Source organism: Bufo gargarizans, chromosome 11, assembly GCF_014858855.1.
Source record: "Bufo gargarizans isolate SCDJY-AF-19 chromosome 11, ASM1485885v1, whole genome shotgun sequence".
Taxonomy (NCBI): Eukaryota; Metazoa; Chordata; class Amphibia; order Anura; family Bufonidae; genus Bufo; species Bufo gargarizans.
In genome coordinates this window covers 26218965-26240490 of record NC_058090.1, presented here as the reverse complement: position 1 = coordinate 26240490, position 21526 = coordinate 26218965, and the positions used below count along the sequence as shown (strand labels likewise).

General features: G+C 49.4%; 1 protein-coding gene across 4 annotated transcripts in view; it reads left to right on the top strand.

The window, feature by feature from the left end:
• Positions 1–20942, top strand: part of ZC3H14 (zinc finger CCCH-type containing 14) — a 29111-nt gene extending 8169 nt beyond the window's left edge. Inside the window, exons 5-17 of one of the 4 annotated variants that reach the window (XM_044272102.1) lie at positions 1095–1269; positions 4455–4881; positions 5649–5821; positions 7057–7157; positions 7712–7852; positions 9016–9087; positions 11735–11876; positions 12745–12968; positions 13848–13962; positions 14426–14562; positions 19985–20067; positions 20159–20265; positions 20659–20942. In XM_044272102.1, coding sequence (XP_044128037.1) covers positions 1095–1269; positions 4455–4881; positions 5649–5821; positions 7057–7157; positions 7712–7852; positions 9016–9087; positions 11735–11876; positions 12745–12968; positions 13848–13962; positions 14426–14562; positions 19985–20067; positions 20159–20265; positions 20659–20665 — 1904 coding nt within the window. In that variant the 3' untranslated portion in view covers positions 20666–20942. Of the gene's footprint in view, positions 1–1094; positions 1270–4454; positions 4882–5648; positions 5822–7056; positions 7158–7711; positions 7853–9012; positions 9088–11734; positions 11877–12744; positions 12969–13847; positions 13963–14425; positions 14563–19984; positions 20068–20158; positions 20266–20658 lie in introns of all 4 variants that reach the window. The other 3 variants (XM_044272104.1, XM_044272103.1, XM_044272101.1) reach the window with 3 other exon arrangements.
• Positions 20943–21526: the final 584 nt, after the last annotated feature.

The window sequence follows — 21526 nt, the reverse complement described above, 5'->3', positions numbered from 1 at the left end:
TCGGAATGGATCTGCCACATCCATCTTTTTAAAGTCGCACCCTTTATGTATTATACTGTACTTTGCTGCTTGTTTCGGGATGCAGAATCCTCACTGCAAATCCATGGCCTGGAAATTGACCCTAAGGCCTCTTTCACACTTGCGCTGTTGTTTTCGGGTATTGAGATCCTGCAGTGGATCTCAATACTGGAATTTTTTTTTCATTTTAGCCCTCATGCATTCTGAATTGAAAGAGATCTGTTCAGGATGTCTTCCGTTCCAGCAGCATTACGTTTTGTGACCGGGCAGAAAACCGCTGCAAGCTGCGGTTTTGTGTCCAGTCATAAAAATGTTTAAAAAAAAATGCATCCGTCACTAAAAACAATGTAAGTCAATGGTGACGGATCTGGTTATTTAGGAGCCTAAAATTCCAGTATTGAGATTCTCTGTCGGATCTCAATGCTGACATTAACAGTGCAGGTGTGAAACAGGCCTAAGGCCCCTTTCAGACGAGCGGGTGTCACACTGCGGACTCACAGCGCAGCACCCGTCCTGACCTCCCAGCACTGCCGGAGTCGCATAGCATTAAATTGATTTATGATGCTATGTAACCCTTAGAGGTCTGGAATGTATTGATAACACTGACATAATACTGTCAGTGGTATACAATACATGCAGACCGCGCAATACATCCATATGTCGGTGCGGCCCTGCAAAAAAATTAAAAATAAAATAGAACGTGTCCTATACTTGTCCATTCTGTAGACAAGAATAGGCAGTTCTACAGTGCAAGTGGGAATGCACTTGGATTGGCCAGTATCTGAGTTTTGTGTACCGCAGAACGGGTATGGTCGTGCCCCCTCTCGTATTAGATGATGCGCTGTCCTTTATATGAAGAACCTCAGCGTTAAAGAGCTTTCCCTGGTATTACTTTTATGGTTTGTCTCAATGTTCGGGCCCCTCTGGATCAGACCTTTTATGATATTTGCTGAAGTCAATTGTCGGCGCACAGACGCTTGGTGCTATCCTCCTGCACGCCAGTAATGCTACATAAGCGAGTCTCCGTTATAACCGTTTTCATGTCTATTGATGTGTTGTGTTTTTTGTGTGGCTAGAAACCAATAACCTGAAAGCCTCAGAAGCCATCATCTTCAATAGCAGCATGCCTCCCCTGAAAAGCCTGCCTCAAAGCAGAGAGGATCCTGGGAGAGGAGCTCCACCGTCGCGCCTGGAGAGCCTGCACAGCGCGACCTCTAGTGACTCGCGAGCACAGCGTCCTGCGGATATCAGGTAGTGCTGATGGGTGGACGTGTACACGGCACAGCCCGCTAATATAAATTCCTTATAAGGCCTCATTCTCACGAAAGTATTTTATTTCCGTGTCTGGTCTGTTTTTTTGCAGACCGTATACGGGGCCATTCTTTTCATTGGGTCTGCAAAAAAAACGCGAGCTACTCTTGCATTCCGTTTCCATATGTCCATTCCGCAAAAAGATAGAACGTGTCCTGTTTTTCCCTTTCATTCTCCATGACGGCATTACCATGAGAGATGAGGTAGGGACAGGAGGAATATATTTGACCCTCCTCCGGCTCCTCCTCAGTGTCTTTCTGTCCCTTCCTCTCCCCTTCTGCGTGTCGGGGAGAGGATTCCATGTGGAGACAGGACACTCAGTGAGTTACTCCGGTCACGTGCACGCCCTCTGCCGCAATCCGATAGGTTCGGCTCTAGCGGTGACATCACAGGAAGCCGCCCTGCATTCCAGCGGCGACTTCCTACGTATGGCCAAGCGATGATGCGTTGAGTGGGCGGAGCTTATTTGGTGCGCTGATCAAGGCGGAAATCGTCTTCTGATCTGAGGTCTGCAGTTAAGGGAGATATATAAGGGGGACTATGTGGTAAATAGCCTGTCAGCATGTCTGAGCTGGGGACTGACTCAATAGAGACCACTCTGGGTCCGACTGTTGTAAGTGTCTGTATGCATGGGGAGATGCTGGTTATATCATTAACCTAAGCTAACCCCCTTGTTACCTCCCTGTATGCATGTAGAGCGATAAAGATGGCGCAAAAACATCCTAAGGGCTCTTTCTCACTTGCGTTGTTCTTTTCCGGCATAGAGTTCCATCGTCGGGGCTCTATGCCGGAAAAATCCTGATCAGGATTCTGAATAGAGATAAATCCGTTCAGGATGCATCAGGATGTCTTCAGTTCAGGACTGGAATGTTTTTTGGCCGGAGAAAACACTGCAGCATGCTGCGCTTTTTGCTCAGGCCAAAAATCCTGAACACTTGCCGCAAGGCCCGATCCGGAATTAATGCCCATTGAAAGGCATTAATCCGGATTCGGCGTTAAGCTAAACGTCGTTTTGGCGCATTACAGGATCCGATGTTTAGCTTTTTCTGAATGGTTACCATGGCTGCCAGGACGCTAAAGTCCTGTTTGCCATGGTAAAGTGTCGTGGATGACGTGATCGCATGGATCACGTCATCCATGCGCATGGGGCGCTCTGACGTCACTCTGGAGCGCCCCGGGAGCCGCGCGGACTGTAAGTATACTGCTCCCCCGCTCCCCACTACTACTATGGCAACCAGGACTTTAATAGCGTCCTGACTGCCATAGTAACACTGAACGCATTTTGAAGACTGATCCGTCTTCAAATGCTTTCAGTTCACTTGCGTTTTTCCAGATCCGGCGGGCACTTCCGACAAATGGAGTACACAACGGATCCGGACAACGCAAGTGTGAAAGAGGCCTAAAACTAGAAAATGTGTGATTTGTTCTTTAAAATTACCTGAATCCTGCACAAAGAAACTTTGCAAAAAATGTACTTCTAACATGGCAAAGGATTTAGTTCCCGCTATTAGAGAAGAACTAGGAGACATAATCGGACAAGAAATGCGTTTAGCTTTAACTGAAAATCCTATGTCCGTACCTGGTCCCTCTACATCTAGACGCAGGGATCCTAAAATGGTCAGCTCAGATTTGTCTTCCTCAGACTCAGTCTCAGGATTCGGTCGATTCCTCTGGGTCTGATATTGAATTTAAAAGTTTTCTTTTCTCTTCTGAAGGTACTAAAGAATTAATAAAAGCAGTTAGAGCGACCATGAACCTCTGGGATGAGAAGGTACAAAGGTCGGTACTGGACGAAATGTTTAGTGGCCTTGAACAACGGAAAAATAGTTTTTCCAGTTCATAAGAACAGGCATGAATTAAATGGGAATGGAAGGCTCCGGGAAGGAAGTTATTCCTTCCCAGGGGAGTTAAGCATAGGGGTATTACTAGACTACTAGACTCAACTCGTCAAAAAAACCTTTCTTCCCCCTCAAAGTCTCCGGTGTAATAGACAAGGTTTCTAAATCCCTTGTTCGTCCGTTTTGTACAGTCAGAGAGCCCATGAAATTTCTAGGCACTCTAACTGCCTGTATCCCAGCGGTAAAAGGGGCCCAGTTCCATTCTCGAGTATTTCAGCAATGGCTACTGAGAATTGGAACAGGAATCTAAATTTGCTAGAAGGAAAAATCGCCATCCGTAATTCGGTCTCTACTGTGGTGGCTAAACCCAGTTCACCTACAGAAAGGGGTTCCCTGGAGTCCCAGGCACCTGCAAATTACGACGAATGCAAGCCTGTGAGGTTGGGGGGGCTCAATGCTCTCAACACTCTTTCCAAGGCCAACGGTCCAAGGAACAAATGGTTCTATCCTCCAATCGGAGGGAATTAACCGCGGCCTGGGAGGCAGTAAATGCTTTATCTCAAAACATAGAAGGAAAAGACACATACAAGTGAGATCCGACAACATGACTGTAGTGGCCCATCTAAACCGGCAGGGAGGAACAAGGAGTGTAGCCCTAAATCAAGTGGCGGAAAAGATCTGTCTGCAGTGCATTTAAAATGCTCCCTAAATGTAAAAGCAGACTTTCTAAGCAGGGTTCCCCCTAAATTCATCAGAATGGAGTTTAAAATTGCAGATTTAGTAGACTTGTTCTCGTTAACTTTCTTACCCAAGGTTGCATCCAATTTTCACAGGCAGGAAGAGGTTATCGTTCCCTCGTTTTGTACGGATCCGAAATCGGATTTCATAAATTGGATGCGAGAAGGGCCCCAAAAAGAAATAAAAATGTTGTAAATATGTATATGTAGTAGTTAGTGTGAATGTGTTTGGATGAAAAAGACTCTCTAGGCTGTCGCTCCAGAAAGACACTGAGGAGGGTCAAACTTTATTCTTCCTGTCCCTACCTGGTTGGAGGTGGGTCGTCTCTCATGGTAATGCCGTCATAGAGGATTTATGAAAAGGAAATTACCGGTAAGTAATATGGTTATTGTCCGCATTACGCACAAGGATAGGACTGTTCTATTAGGGGCCATCTGTTCTGTTCCTTAAAATACGAATGCATATGGCGGTCGTCCGTATTTTTTGCAGACCGCAAAATACATACGTTTGTGTGCATTAACCCTAACACTGAGATTTTTATTTCCATAGGGTCTCCTGTGATGTTGTCACCGCCGCCCGTCTTACCTCTGCAGTAAAGCCCATGTACGAGTTCTCCCCCTCCGAAGCAGTTATTGACATCAAACTGGACTCCGACGACCAATTCAATGATGACTTCGGCTATGGACCTGAAAATTCGCAGCTCTCTAGAAAGAGGTCTGTTGCAGCCCCCAGTAACAGAGTCCAGCGGCCCACAGCCCCACTGTACAGACCCCCTGGAAGCAGCCAGAGTGTCTACCAGGTGACAGAGGGCAGCAGTGCACATAGACTCTTGCAGAGCAGCAGGCAGCCCGCAAGACCAAAGGCTTCCCAGGTCAACCGGGCGCTCGGTGCCGCAAAGCTGTACGAGCCGCAGGATGTCAGCCCCACTGAGGAGACCTACATATCTGCCATGGCCGCAGAGAGAGCAGCACGAGAGGTAGGTGCGGGCACTCGCTGACCATGCAAGTGAACCACCGGGACACTGGAGGGCTGGGCTGCGCCTGCTAAACAGAAATGGGGACGTGATGCTTCCCGCGTTACACACAGTGAGCTGAACCGGCACCATACACGTGTCATCTCTAACAACTGGGGCGTTTAACCCCTTAGATGCCGCGGTCAATAGCGATCACTGGTTCCTAATGAAAGGCCCCTTGGTTTGCCATCTTTCTGCACTTGCTAGGTTCTGCTAGAGGGCCTAATAGGATGTCTGCCAAGCCAAGATAACTTTTCCTACCCACCAAGGGACTAAAAAAAAAAATGTAAAAAAAATATTAAAGAAAGAAATCATTATCTGTTCGGAGAGGGTCTGACGCCCCCTCCCTCCAATGATTAGCTGTTCTGCAGTAGCTCCGCTACATCGTGGATGGCGCTGTGTAGTCTGGTGCCAGAGCTGCTTGAGAGAACCTTGTATCCTCACATATTGATGGACTGTGCTGAGGATAGGCCATCAATATTACGAACCTGGAATGCACCTTAAAGGGGTCAATCAGCTGATCATTGGGATTGCTGAGAGTCAGTTCTTCCTCGATTCTTGCAGATATAGATCAAACCATCACATTATTCTCTGTCCATTGTTTGTTGTAATTCTGACATGTTTTTTTAAATTCTTACGGAGTATAACGGGAAAAAGGCGACATTGAACTGTCTGCCCCTCTAAACACCCTGCCCACCCTAGGTGCTTTCTAAAACCCCTCTTTGTTATAGGGCGACAGTTCCCGCAAGAGGAAGACCCCAGTGGCCAGCTCTGTGGTGAAAGTGAGGAGGTTGGCTGACGATGAAGAGGAAGAAGAAGAAGAGGAGGAGGAGGAGGAGGACCACATGGCCCCAGCAGCAGGCCTTTCCAGTAGCGTCTCTGTGCCCTCCCGACCAGAGAGGAGGTAAGGAATATTCAGTGAACAGCTAAAACACGGTTATGCTGGAGGAGCGGACCATGACACAGAGATTCAAAGATATAGGCTCTTTTCAGACGAGCGAGTTCCACACTCCAGACTCGCAGCGTGAGTATGCAGCAGCTCCCGTCCTGACCTCCCAGCATTATACATAGCATTATATTGATTTCTGATGTTCTGGAAAGTATTGGATAACACTGGCAGCATTATGTAACCCTTACATAATGCTATGTAAGGGTTACATAGCATCATAAATCAATATAATGCTATCCGACCCTGTCAGTGCTGGGAGGTCAGGACGGGTGCTCTCGCTGACTGCAGGTCTGATGAGTGGAACTCTCTCGTCTGAAAGGGGCCATATTGTGCTATGCCTAGTGCAGGGACTGAAGGAAACGCACTTACATTCTATCTGCTTTTTCTGGAGGGTTCCTTTAAAGAGGACCCGTCCTCTCCTGACACGTCTGTTTTAGTAACTACTTGCATCCCCCATGTAGTTAAAATTCTGGAGCATCTAGTCTTATGAATCTATGCTGTGCTATTCCTTTATTATTCCTGCTAGAAGTTATGAATGAATTACTAGCATTTTGCAGTGAAGGTCCAGCTGGGTGTTACCAGTTGGGGGGGGTGTCCCTGCACAGTCTGACACTGTCAGCAGTCACTGAAAAGATTGAGGCTGTGCAGGGAGACGCCTCCAACTAGTAACACCTTCTAGGGACGGCCGCAGACCCTATCACAAGACAAGGACATTCTGAGGGGCAAGAAGGCAACTGACTTCCAGGTTCCCTTTCTTACAGTCGTGTTGTTGCCACCCACTAATGTCTTTCCACTGAGAATGAATGGGACCCGCCAAGCAAAGTGTCACTACATTGTCCTCTTAGTGTAGCGATAGAACTGGGGTGGACACAAGGGCATCACTTATAAGAATGTGTACCTTACCTCCGGCTGCTGGAAGTGGTGGAGGTCCCTACTTCTTTTACAGTGGGTGCTCTGGGTGCCCTCCTTTTAATCCAGCCTTGGTTCCACCTGGTGGGGCAGCTGTGGCATCCAGGTAGTAAATGAATAGAGAAGCGATTCTTATGTGCGCTCAATCTCCATTCACGAGGTTCCCAAATCTGCCCCTATTTCCTACGTGTTTGTTTTTTTTTTTGTTTTTTTTTGCACACAGCTGTTGATTGCGTAGTTATTTTATAAATAACTGATTTTTACTTTTTCTCCTGTCTTAGACCTACCCTGCCCCCTTCTAAACAAGCCAACAAGAACCTCATTTTGAAAGCCATATCCGAAGCCCAAGAATCCATCACAAAGACTACAAATTACTCCACAGGTAACGAGGCTCATTCCCTGTTATTGGTGTGATTATTGCCTGCGCAGGAAAATGAAATCTCATGTCTAATGTGTACTCCCGGTAAACCTGCATACATAATACACAGAGGCTTCTGTTACACTGAAACGGATATGCTGTATGTGTGCGGCTTTCAGTGCTCATTACTTGTACAACTATTCCTATTTTATTTTTAAAGAGCCAGTAAGTCTAAATTCAGCAGCTTATATCAGTACTGGAGCGTTATAAGAGGAGCGGCTGATATCAGTCACATATGATGTAATGTCTCTGGAGGTTATATCAGTACTGGAGCGTTATAAGAGGAGCGGCTGATATCAGTCACATATGATGTAATGTCTCTGGAGGTTATATCAGTGCTGGAGCGTTATAAGAGGAGCGACTGATATCAGTCACATATGACGTAATGTCTCTGGAGGTTATATCAGTACTGGAGCGTTATAAGAGGAGCGGCTGATATCAGTCACATAGCAGTGCTTATTGTGCGGTACTGTGATGTTGTATCTGCCCTTAGTGTCTCTTGTCACCTGATCCTATAGCTCCCCCAAAGCAGACGGTGCCAGTAGCACCACGAACCCGTCTCGTCCCTGAGGAGGAGCTGATCCTCCAGAAGAGCCGAGCTTCCATACTGCACTACCAGGAGGAGCCTGAGGGCCCAGCTGCGATGGACACCATGCCAGGTACGCTATAATCCCCTGCCCAAGGAAGGGACGGCGCAGCCACAATCGCTTTCATATTGGAAACTGACAAAGGAAAGCCTTGTCCTGCCTTATAAACCATACACAATATGAAGGTCTGTAACTTTTCTTGCTGAGTCTCTGCTTGCTGACATTGAATGGAATTTTTCCTCATGCCATTCGCATGATTCATGTAAAAAATGAAAATCAGACCTCGTATAGTACATGGCTTTAACCTTTTAACAAAGCTAGAACCAGCCCTGTACCTCACATGGGTCCAGAGATCTCCCCATTCATTGCTCTGCTAGATTTATTTCAAGCTGGCAGCTCAGGGGGCGTGCCCTTTCTGCTGTTGCTCTTTCCTTGTAACTGCCACAGCTTCTAATGGAAGATGCCGCTGGTTACAGTTAAATATATAAACTGAGCATGTGCAACCACCTCACTGAGGTGGACAAGAAATAAGGAAAATAACAAACAGCAGGTGGCGCTATACAGATACATTTTATTAAATAACTCAGTGGCTATACTACATTTTTAATTAAATGCAATTACAGAAGTACTCAGATCCAGGAGATGGTTTGAAAACTGTAATATATTTTTTATGACACAACCTCTTTAAAGGGGTTTTCAGATACTTTACTTTTGATGGCTCACCCTCAGGATAGTACATTGTCTGATTGCGGGGGTCCGGCACCTGGCACCCTTGCTGATTAGCTGTTCTGCAGTAGCTCTGGTGCCAGCGCTACACAGCTCGGTCCATTGTGTAGCAGACAGAGCTGGTTACTACACCACTGCTTACAATGAAGTGAATTGAGAAGCGCTGCAGTACCCAGTAATGGATGGATCTGTGTAGTTCCGGTGCAGAGTTCTGCAGCGACTGCAAACCCTTTCATTTTGTGCCCTTTTTGAACTGATGACTTCTGGGATTTGCCTTTTATGTGCAGTTTCCCTGAAGGTGGCTATTTTGCTTTAAAGGGAACCGGTCGGTGGCAAAAGCCATTCCACACCGCCAGCAGTCCTTTAAGTAGCCGGCAGTGAGTTTCTAATGATTTTCTTACTGCATTCTGCATGCTGGCGGTGTGGGATGGCTTTTGCCACTGACAGGTTCCCTTTAATGCTGTGTGCTGTTCATGGTCATAATATTAAATTATTTTTTTTTTAAGCAGAGCAACGCAGAATGGACATCCTGTCAAGACTTCAACCTGATCCCTCCAGTGAAGTGCAGCTCTGGAGACAAGGTGTCTGCCCAGTGAAAATTTTATGTTTGTAGTATGAGGCCTACTTCACACACTTTTTTTTATTTATTTTTTCCCTCCAGAATTTCTAAATGCTTGTAAAAAAAAAAACAAAAAAAAACCCTCGAGGGTTTTTCATGGCCCTTTTAGAGAAGCTTATAGGGGGGGAGGAAAAAAAAGCAGGGCAAACACTGCCGAAAGATGCTGTGTGAATTCAGCTTGGTACAGGCATTTTTTTTTTATCAAATCTTTTTTTGTTATTTGTGTACAGAACACATATATAACTGAAATACAACAGTATCAATGTACATGTTTAAAGATTCCAATGAAAAATGTAATATGCACATGGATAAAAGCATTACAATCCCCCCCCCACCCCCAAAACCGCACCAAATCGAGTATAGTCTGCTACGCTCTCCCTTCTCCAACATTCAATACCAATGCATAGATCAATATACCAGCACCAATGACGGCTATATTTTCTTTGTTCGCTATCCCAGAATATTTCTCCTCATGTTGGTAAGCAGAAGTCGCCCGGACGGTATACCCGGTGTTTGTATCCACGATCCCCAAATAGAATAAAACATTTTAAAGGTACCCCTTTTGATATACACTCCCCTTTCCACTTCAATGATCACGTTCATTCGAGCAATAAATTCCCGCTTGGTAGGCACATCAGTGCTTATCCAATACTTGGTGATCATTTTTCTGGCATAATACAATATTCTGCTAATACCTATAGTTGTGCCCTCTATAGAATCATCCTGTAAGAGACCCAATACACTTATAAAAGGAACGTCTGGAAGTCTAACCCTATAAACCTCCTAGAAAACGTCTAGAACATCCCTCCAGAAGGGGCCCAGGGCCGTGCACTCCCAAAACATATGCATGATGTGTGCATCTGGAACAGCACATTTCGGGCACAGAGACGTAGCTCGCAGGCCCAACTTGTGAAGAAACATGGGCGCTCTATACACTGTGTATCAGGTACAATTGCGACATTCTTTGTGGTTCACATAATGATAGCATAGGACCCTTCTCTAACACCTCTGACCACTGGAAGTCGGACAGAGGCCCCAGATCTGCACTCCATTTATCTTTTACCTTCAATGGGAAATAATCTTGATAAAAGGAGAGCAGAATCTTATAGAATGCCGATATCACCCCTTTAGTATCTCCACCTTTTCTAACCCGATCGGCTATTAATGATATCCTTATCGTGAGATCCTTCACTTTTCCCTGCGCCACTAAGGCTGGGTTCACACCTGAGCGTTTTACAGCGCGTTCCTACGCGCTGTAAAACGCTCAACAAGGAGAAACCAATGATTCCCTATGGGAATGGTTCACACTTGGGCGTTTTACAGCGCGTACGATCGCGCTGTAAAACGCCCGACGCTCCAAAAAGTACATGAGCGACTTTTGGGGCGTTTGTGGCCATAGGACACTGTAGTGAATCACACAAACGCGCGTCAAATGCGCGTTTACTATTACAAAAACGCGCATAAAAATGCACGTCAAAAACGCGCGTAAAACGCGCGTTTGCGCAACGCTCAAGTGTGAACCCAGCCTAAAGCATGACGCAGCTGTAGGTACTGATAGAAGTTAGAGTTAGCTAGGTTAAATTCTGTTTTCAATTGATCATAACTCATACAATTGTGATAGCCAAAGTATCCCCTTATCCTTCCATATCCCAAAACCCACTAGCTTCTTTACCTCCGGCAGATCATTTATGATCCCAAAGAGTAGTGACCATGGTACACCCCGATGCTCCTGTAATTTCTTTCACTTTTTGCCACACTTTGCGGAATAACGTGATGCTAGGAATAATATCTGGCGGACGTGTGTCAGAACTGAGCTCCAAACTATAGGTCGGTGGTTTACCTCCCAAGAGATTGCTTGGTACAGACATTGTGCAAGAACACAATACATATTGTATGGGAACTGCATTTGCAATTTTGCATGTTTCAGAGCTGAAATCTACAAGCAGTCGCTGCTTGTTCTGTGTCTTCACATCAGGCACTATACAATCATCTGATACACAAAAAAAATAAAACTGGGGAAGCTTTTTCACAAACGCAAACGTGCCTGATGTTTCCGGTAACGGTCATCAAACTTGTGACTGCGGCTCTGGAGCTTTAAAGGCTATGGACACCTTCAGGGGCATTTTTTTTTTATGTTGCATTGTAATCATTATAAGTTGCAAATCATTTTTTCAATTGATATTTATTAAATATATTCAGCAGTTTCTGAGGTACAAGGGTTAAAAATCAGTCAAATTGCAAGCTGTCAGAGTTCATTTTCTTTGAATCCCGTCATCTGGCGGCTCATGTATAGCTTTTATTTATGAGGTCAGGAGATCAGAGATGAGAGCTTTAAAAAAGCCGTCAGATGACTGGATTTATAGACTACATACTGTGACAGCTTGCAAATAGACTGGCTTTCAACCCTTGTAGTTCAGAAATGACTGAACATTTTTAATAAAGGCCAATTGAAAAAAGAATTTTTAGCCTAAAATGGGTAAAATGCAACCCTAAAAAAATTGCCCCAGGAATTTGTGAGCTGCTCATGCAAAAAAAAGGTGTTTATTTTTACACTGCGGTTGCGCTGGGGACTGTCAGTGCTCTTCATGCTCTTTGTGTTACTGTATTAGAGGAGGAGATGGGGAACCTCAGACCCACCGACAGTCGCTCCTTCATCCTCAAGAGACCAAAAGTCACTAAAGATTCTGCTGTCCAGGGAGCTCCCCCAGCACCAGAGGGTCAGCCGCAGCCCGGACGACTAATCCAGCCCCGGTATGTGAGATGCTGACTTCCTGACATTATAATTTATTACAGCAATATTCTGATAACCCGGCATATGGATTATCTGATATATCAATATACACGTAGGTGGCTGTGTACTTACCTGCTCCACAGTGACGTCCATTATTGCACAACACTGTTGGACAGGATTCACACATTATTTCACTGCAATGTTATTTTTATTTTTTTCCAATGTTGTATCCACTCGTAGCTTTGGCTCTCAAAAACCGTATTGCTTGTGTGAATTCGGGCAGGGTGTAAAGTTGCATTAATATATTTTCCTTTATAATAAGCTCTTCATGATACAGCCTGCAGTGTAAAGCAAGGAGATTTACCTGATAAATTTGTCTTCTGCTTTTTAATTAAAGGATTTTCTGAGATTCTGATATTGATGACCTTTCCTCAGGATAGGTCATCAGATTGATGGGGGTCCGACACCTGCTGATCAGCTGTTTGAGGAAGGGGCCTTCTCACAGTTTACCAAGCACAGCGCTGTACACTGTATAGTGGCTGTGCTTGGTATTGCAGCTCAGCCTCATTCACTTCAATGGGACTAAGCTCCACCTAGGCCATGTGACAATGAAAGTGATGTCACTGGCCTAGGAAGAGGCCGCAGCAATCTCCCGAAGAATCTCAGCCCCATCATACAGCTGATCGGCGGGGGTGCTGGGAGCCGAACCCCCACCGATCTGATATTGATGACCTATCCTGAGGATAAGCCATCAATCTCTTGGACAACCCCTTTAATTTTGACGGTAACAAGGACAACGCAGCTTACAGAGATGAGTAGTGGTTATTACTGTATGTATACTGTATGTGTAGTCTGATATAATGCAGTTTTTCTGTTCATTCTTATCAGGGAAAGTGTGGTGCCTGAAAAGCCTCCAAGTCCAAAATTTATAGTCACCTTAGAAGGGGTTCCCAGCCCCCCGGGATACATCTCTGACCACGAACAGGAGGAAGACCAAATGTGTTACACAGAACAGGGAGAGTCTTATCCAGAGCCATATAATGCCCTGAGCAGGACGGAGCCGAGCTTCCCCGTGCTACAGGACCCGCCCAGCATGAACGGTACAGCGTACAGTAGGTTTATGTGCAGTCCTATGTAAATCCACAGCTTGGGATGAGCTATGAAACTAGGCAGAATATGCCAGGTGGAGAATTGCCCACTCGCCTATACATGGAGGCGATCAGATTCATTAGGGAGACCCCAATGTAATGGCGGGGTTATGTATAGTGTCCCCTACTGCGAAGTCAGTCGACCACGTTCTCAGAATTCCCTGCTGTTTTTTGTGTTAGCGCTTTAGTCATGTGACTTTACAGCATAGCATGAGCTGATCCCTTTCACCTGAGCTCCCACCGTGCACGGCTGTCTGGTAACAGGAAGCCATTAGAAATCTAATTGTACCTTTGGCCAGGCATGGAGGAGAAAACCCGTAACTCAAAATCAGTACTAGAAAATATCTAGTTAAAGGGGTCATCTAACGTCAGCAAATGGCACCTACTAATGTATTGTGATTGTCCATATTGCCTCCTTTGCTGGCTGGATTCATTTTTCCATTAGATTATACACTGCTCATATCCATGGTTACGACCACCCTGCAATCCAGGAGCAGTGGTCGTGCTTGCACATCGTAAGAAAAAGCCCCAACCTCTCAGGTCCTCTAACGACCACCGCTCTTATCTGCACTCCTGTGGTGGTCATAACCCCTGGATATGAGTGAGCAGTGTATAATGTGATGAGAAAATGAATCAAGCCAGCAAAAGAGGCAATATGGACAATCGCAATACATTAGTGAGTGCCTTGTATTCACTGTGTCTACATGATAAATGCCATCTGCTGAAGTGAGATTCACTGGTTGTATTATCAGTAACGGAAGTGTTTTTGGTGAACCCTGCTGGATCCAGTAGAAATGCTAGTGTGAAAGTAGCCTAACGCGGGTTCCTTTTACGTTGCATCAGTTGCAGAGTCCATTGACGTTCCAACCAAAGCAAAGATCCCAGAGCGCTGCAAGTACTGGCCGGCGTGTAAGAATGCAGAGCGCTGTACCTATCACCACCCCACTACTTCCTGCAAGTAAGTGCCTGCACAATCGCCTATTCTTACCGATGCTGAGATTCGGAGGGCTGCAGATTTTCCATACCTGAAGACCTCCTTACAAGCATCTCTCATTGATTATAGAGCACCCCCATAAGGGCGGCAGCAGCACGGATGTGGGCTCCTTCACTTCAATGGGGCTGCAAAAGATGCAGACTGCAGACCGTGTGCCGTCTGCATCCATATGTCCGTTCTGCAGCCCCGCCCAAAAAAATAGTACACATCCTATTCCTGTCTGTTTTGAAGACAAAAATAGGCATTTTTATTATGGGCAGCCCGTTCAGTTCCACAAATTGCGGAACACACATGGGTGGCATCCGTGTTTTGTGGATCTGCTATTTGCGGACCGCAAAACACGGCGCGGTAGTGTGCTTGAGCCCTAAGACTTGAGTGTTGTGGCCGCTGCAGGGGGAACTTACTTGTGCTTTTTCTTTTCTTCCAGAGCTTTTCCTAAGTGCCGTTTTGCAGAGAAATGCTTTTTCATACATCCAAACTGTAAATTTGATGCAAAGTGCGCCAAGGCCGACTGCCCATATACCCATGCCAGCAGACGGATGCCAGCCCCTCTGGTAAAGCCAGGTACGTCATCAGTGGTAATGCATCACCCATTATGTAGATGGTAGACGCTGTCAGTCATTAGACCGTTCTGGGCCAGGCTTGTTAAAGGGGTTGTCCTCTTATCCTGTATTGATGAGGTATCTTCAGGACAGGTCGTCAATATCAGATTGGCTGTATGAAGACTGCAATGGGGGGGTGCTCCCTCCTATTCACTTGAATGGGACAGAGCCGTCCCATTGAAGTGAATGCGATGGGGGAGTTGTAATTACACTGCCCCACGGCTGCACTGTCGACAGCGAGGAGAGCTCAGCACTCGCATGAGCGCTGTGATCTCTACATACAGCTGATCGTCGGGAGTGCCAGGAGTCGGACCCCGGCCGATCTGATAGTTATGACTAGGGATGAGCGAATCGACTTCGGATTAAACATTCAAAGTCGATTTGCCTAATACTTAGTTTGAATACTGTACGGAGCGAGTGCCCCTTACATTATTAGAATGTATTGGCTCCTATGAGCCGGAGTTATTACTTCGCAAAGTCTTGCGAGACTTCACATAATAACTTCATAAATCAACTTCTACTGTAAAAAAAAACACATTTCTTGAACTCTGGTTCGGTTTTAAGTGGTTTTATATAGTAGAAATCGATTTTTCTAGATATGTGAAGTCTCGCGAGACTTCGAAGTAATAACTTCAGCTCATCAGAGCCAAGGAGCGCTCGCTCCGTACAGTATTTAAACGAAGTATCCTGAGGATAAATCATCCATAGGATAAGCAGACAACCCCTTTAATGCCTTGTCACGATAATGTTGGGTGACTTCTGCTCTAATCACACATTCTGCTTCAATCTTCTTGGCTGTTGCCTTTCTGCTTGCTTTCATTTTGGATGCTATTTGGGGAAGGTACTGTAAAATCAAAAGTGGGGCAGCATCTGGTCAAGTGGAAGCATGCAGCTTTGGATGTGATTGGAGTATAAAAAAAAATGCTATAACCTGTTGCATGATTAACAAAAGGTAGTTAGTTATCTACACAGGATATATTTATCTGTGCAACACAAACACACGGGATACTGTCAAAGGCTTTTCTATCTACTTTACCTATTTGAAGTGGGACTGTGAGCAGTTTGGGGCGTGACGGGGCCGCGTGCCTCTGTCCCGCAGTTTGGGGCGTGACGGGGCCGCGTGCCTCTGTCCCGCAGTTTGGGGCGCGACGGGGCCGCGTGCCTCTGTCCCGCAGTTTGGGGCGTGACGGGGCCGCGTGCCTCTGTCCCGCAGTTTGGGGCGTGACGGGGCCGCGTGCCGCTGTCCCGCAGTTTGGGCGTGACGGGGCCGCGTGCCTCTGTCCCGCAGTTTGGGGCGTGACGGGGCCGCGTGCCTCTGTCCCGCAGTTTGGGGCGTGACGGGGCCGCGTGCCTCTGTCCCGCAGTTTGGGGCGTGCCTCTGTCCCGCAGTTTGGGGCGTGACGGGGCCGCGTGCCTCTGTCCCGCAGTTTGGAGAGTGACGGGGCCGCCTACGCATACCTCTGTCCCGCAGTTTGGGGAGTGACGGGGCCGCCTACGCATACCTCTGTCCCGCAGTTTGGGGAGTGACGGGGCCGCCTACGCATACCTCTGTCCCGCAGTTTGGGGAGTGACGGGGCCGCCTACGCATACCTCTGTCCCGCAGTTTGGGGAGTGACGGGGCCGCCTACGCATACCTCTGTCCCGCAGTTTGGGGAGTGACGGGGCCGCCTACGCATACCTCTGTCCCGCAGTTTGGGGAGTGACGGGGCCGCCTACGCATACCTCTGTCCCGCAGTTTGGGGAGTGACGGGGCCGCCTACGCATACCTCTGTCCCGCAGTTTGGGGAGTGACGGGGCCGCCTACGCATACCTCTGTCCCGCAGTTTGGGGAGTGACGGGGCCGCCTACGCATACCTCTGTCCCGCAGTTTGGGGAGTGACGGGGCCGCCTACGCATACCTCTGTCCCGCAGTTTGGGGAGTGACGGGGCCGCCTACGCATACCTCTGTCCCGCAGTTTGGGGAGTGACGGGGCCGCCTACGCATACCTCTGTCCCGCAGTTTGGGGAGTGACGGGGCCGCCTACGCATACCTCTGTCCCGCAGTTTGGGGAGTGACGGGGCCGCCTACGCATACCTCTGTCCCGCAGTTTGGGGAGTGACGGGGCCGCCTACGCATACCTCTGTCCCGCAGTTTGGGGAGTGACGGGGCCGCCTACGCATACCTCTGTCCCGCAGTTTGGGGAGTGACGGGGCCGCCTACGCATACCTCTGTCCCGCAGTTTGGGGAGTGACGGGGCCGCCTACGCATACCTCTGTCCCGCAGTTTGGGGCGTGACGGGGCCGCGTGCCTCTGTCCCGCAGTTTGGGCGTGACGGGGCCGCCTACGCATACCTCTGTCCCGCAGTTTGGGGAGTGACGGGGCCGCCTACGCATACCTCTGTCCCGCAGTTTGGGGAGTGACGGGGCCGCCTACGCATACCTCTGTCCCGCAGTTTGGGGAGTGACGGGGCCGCCTACGCATACCTCTGTCCCGCAGTTTGGGGAGTGACGGGGCCGCCTACGCATACCTCTGTCCCGCAGTTTGGGGAGTGACGGGGCCGCCTACGCATACCTCTGTCCCGCAGTTTGGGGAGGTGACGGGGCCGCCTACGCATACCTCTGTCCCGCAGTTTGGGGAGTGACGGGGCCGCCTACGCATACCTCTGTCCCGCAGTTTGGGGAGTGACGGGGCCGCCTACGCATACCTCTGTCCCGCAGTTTGGGGAGTGACGGGGCCGCCTACGCATACCTCTGTCCCGCAGTTTGGGGAGTGACGGGGCCGCCTACGCATACCTCTGTCCCGCAGTTTGGGGCGTGACGGGGCCGCCTACGCATACCTCTGTCCCGCAGTTTGGGGAGTGACGGGGCCGCCTACGCATACCTCTGTCCCGCAGTTTGGGGAGTGACGGGGCCGCCTACGCATACCTCTGTCCCGCAGTTTGGGGAGTGACGGGGCCGCCTACGCATACCTCTGTCCCGCAGTTTGGGGAGTGACGGGGCCGCCTACGCATACCTCTGTCCCGCAGTTTGGGGAGTGACGGGGCCGCCTACGCATACCTCTGTCCCGCAGTTTGGGGAGTGACGGGGCCGCCTACGCATACCTCTGTCCCGCAGTTTGGGGAGTGACGGGGCCGCCTACGCATACCTCTGTCCCGCAGTTTGGGGAGTGACGGGGCCGCCTACGCATACCTCTGTCCCGCAGTTTGGGGAGTGACGGGGCCGCCTACGCATACCTCTGTCCCGCAGTTTGGGGAGTGACGGGGCCGCCTACGCATACCTCTGTCCCGCAGTTTGGGGAGTGACGGGGCCGCCTACGCATACCTCTGTCCCGCAGTTTGGGGCGTGACGGGGCCGCGTGCCTCTGTCCCGCAGTTTGGGCGTGACGGGGCCGCCTACGCATACCTCTGTCCCGCAGTTTGGGGAGTGACGGGGCCGCCTACGCATACCTCTGTCCCGCAGTTTGGGGAGTGACGGGGCCGCCTACGCATACCTCTGTCCCGCAGTTTGGGGAGTGACGGGGCCGCCTACGCATACCTCTGTCCCGCAGTTTGGGGAGTGACGGGGCCGCCTACGCATACCTCTGTCCCGCAGTTTGGGGAGTGACGGGGCCGCCTACGCATACCTCTGTCCCGCAGTTTGGGGCGTGACGGGGCCGCGTGCCTCTGTCCCGCAGTTTGGGCGTGACGGGGCCGCCTACGCATACCTCTGTCCCGCAGTTTGGGGAGTGACGGGGCCGCCTACGCATACCTCTGTCCCGCAGTTTGGGGAGTGACGGGGCCGCCTACGCATACCTCTGTCCCGCAGTTTGGGGAGTGACGGGGCCGCCTACGCATACCTCTGTCCCGCAGTTTGGGGAGTGACGGGGCCGCCTACGCATACCTCTGTCCCGCAGTTTGGGGAGTGACGGGGCCGCCTACGCATACCTCTGTCCCGCAGTTTGGGGAGTGACGGGGCCGCCTACGCATACCTCTGTCCCGCAGTTTGGGGAGTGACGGGGCCGCCTACGCATACCTCTGTCCCGCAGTTTGGGGAGTGACGGGGCCGCCTACGCATACCTCTGTCCCGCAGTTTGGGGAGTGACGGGGCCGCCTACGCATACCTCTGTCCCGCAGTTTGGGGAGTGACGGGGCCGCCTACGCATACCTCTGTCCCGCAGTTTGGGGAGTGACGGGGCCGCCTACGCATACCTCTGTCCCGCAGTTTGGGGCGTGACGGGGCCGCGTGCCTCTGTCCCGCAGTTTGGGCAGTGACGGGGCCGCCTACGCATACCTCTGTCCCGCAGTTTGGGGAGTGACGGGGCCGCCTACGCATACCTCTGTCCCGCAGTTTGGGGAGTGACGGGGCCGCCTACGCATACCTCTGTCCCGCAGTTTGGGGAGTGACGGGGCCGCCTACGCATACCTCTGTCCCGCAGTTTGGGGAGTGACGGGGCCGCCTACGCATACCTCTGTCCCGCAGTTTGGGGAGTGACGGGGCCGCCTACGCATACCTCTGTCCCGCAGTTTGGGGAGTGACGGGGCCGCCTACGCATACCTCTGTCCCGCAGGGGGCCTACCTTGTCCCGTTGGGGAGTGACGGGGCCGCCTACGCATACCTCTGTCCCGCAGTTTGGGGAGTGACGGGGCCGCCTACGCATACCTCTGTCCCGCAGTTTGGGGAGTGACGGGGCCGCCTACGCATACCTCTGTCCCGCAGTTTGGGGAGTGACGGGGCCGCCTACGCATACCTCTGTCCCGCAGTTTGGGGAGTGACGGGGCCGCCTACGCATACCTCTGTCCCGCAGTTTGGGGAGTGACGGGGCCGCCTACGCATACCTCTGTCCCGCAGTTTGGGGAGTGACGGGGCCGCCTACGCATACCTCTGTCCCTGCTTTTAATAAGTGGAGTGCTGTGAAAATGATCTTTGAATGTTGTGTGCATCAGGGGCAGGCCCACAGGATGCAGTGCTTCAGGCTAAGGGGCGCATTCACACGACTATGCCGTGTTTTGCGGGTCTGCAAAACATGGATGCCGTTCTCGGCCCATTATAGAAATGCCTATTCTTGTCTGCAATTGCAGACAAGAATATTAAATGCATTATATTTTTTGAGGAGCCGGGGAATGGAACAACAGATGCGCATAGCACACTGTGTGCTGTCTGCATATTTTGCGGCCCCATTTGAAATGAATGGGTCTGCACCCGTTCCGCAAATTCATATGGTGGTGTGAATGAGCCCTAAATGTATGAGCCGCTGCACAGTCCCTCCCTTTGCTGTGTCAAACCGGGGGACCGGTAGCTAAAAGCTTTTGAGGATAGCCATGGGCAGCCAGTAATTAGTCGCCGACACTCATTTCTGCTCCATGAGCCCAAGAGGTTCTCACTGGATATGTTTTACCCTCTTGAATGAACCTGATTTCTTGTTCCAGTAGCACATATTCCGCCTGTGGTGCAGCAGTGCCGCTACTTCCCGGCCTGTAAGAAGACAGAGTGTCCGTTCTATCACCCCAAGGTAATTATGGCTGATTTCATTTTTGCTCCAAGTGTCTGTCAGGATCCGAATAGCTTCTCATTGTCCTTTTCTTCTGGTCCCGTACTATTAGCACTGCAGGTTCAGCAGTAACTGCACTCGGCAGGACTGTGAGTTTTATCACCCCACCACCTCTGTTCCTCCCCGACACGCTCTAACATGGACGCGGACCCAAGCCAGGTATGACGCCTTCGCCTCTTCTCAAATATATTATCCTTATTGGAAGGGGGCTACTGGTGATACAGTAAGCATCGGCTTTGGGCAGACAGATTTACGGAAATATCCGAGTGGCCTGTGCTCTGCTGTCCAGTCACTCGGATATTACAGAATAAAACAGTCCAGCCTTGCTGTGTTACGCTTTTTGTACAGCTTCCATTCATTGCTATGGGAAACAGCAGAACGCCAGTAATTTCCATACCTCTCCTTTACCCTGCCGGTACTTACTGTGGTTATTCTCATCTCTGCCTTGAAAGGATGAAATGGGGATGACCCCTTTTAAGTCACTTAAGTGTTAAGCGCCAATTTCTGTGATCCGTCAGGTCCTCACTTAACTTTTTGTTTCTCTCGTGTCAGTGACTGATGCAGCAGCTTGGACTCCGCAACCTCAGCCTTAATTTTACGAGCCTAGAAGCCGCAAGATCATCTCGGGCATCGCACCAGCAAATGCCACTTTGGGTTTTATGGATTTTAGACTTTATTTCACGTTAAATGTTTTATATTCTTGCGGTTTTCAGTACTTCTAATTTTCCAGACTTTATTATCTATAAACTTTTTGTGCCGATTTCAGACCTCAAACTTTATTATAAAAAGTGAAAACCGTTCTAAATACACCTAAAGATTATCACACGTCCACTGAATGCAAGTGAATTGTCCGTTTTTAATCCTTTACTGATCAGCAGAAGGTCTTGGTTTTAGCTCCTGCTGCTTTCTCCAGCCCAAGTCACCCAGGTACGAGCTCCAGCAATCTAATGACAGATTTGCTTCACAGCGAGCGTCCACAATTCAACCCAGTGTGAACAGGTTGCATATTGTCTGCTGATCGTTATAGCAGTCGGAGCTATGCCTGATACAGAGCTCCAAATCCCCTGCATACACGTCATTGAAAGGGAACCTGTCGCCATGAAAATGCAATGTAAGCTGGGGGCAGCATGTTATAGAGCAGGAGGAGCTGAGCAGACTGATTATATTCAGTATAAGGGAGAGTTCACATCACCGTTTCATTTTCCATTCTTCTGATCTGTCGGAACAGAAAAAATGGATCCTGCACATTTGGTAGAGTTGAGCGAAGCGAGATTCAGATGCTTAATCCAAAGTCACTTCGCTCAAAACTGCGGAATAATACTGTATGGAGATCAGTCTCCGTACAGTACTAGAATGTATTGGCTCCCATGAGCTGAAGTAAGTTATTCACAAAGTGGCGCGGAATAACTTTGGTGGTAAT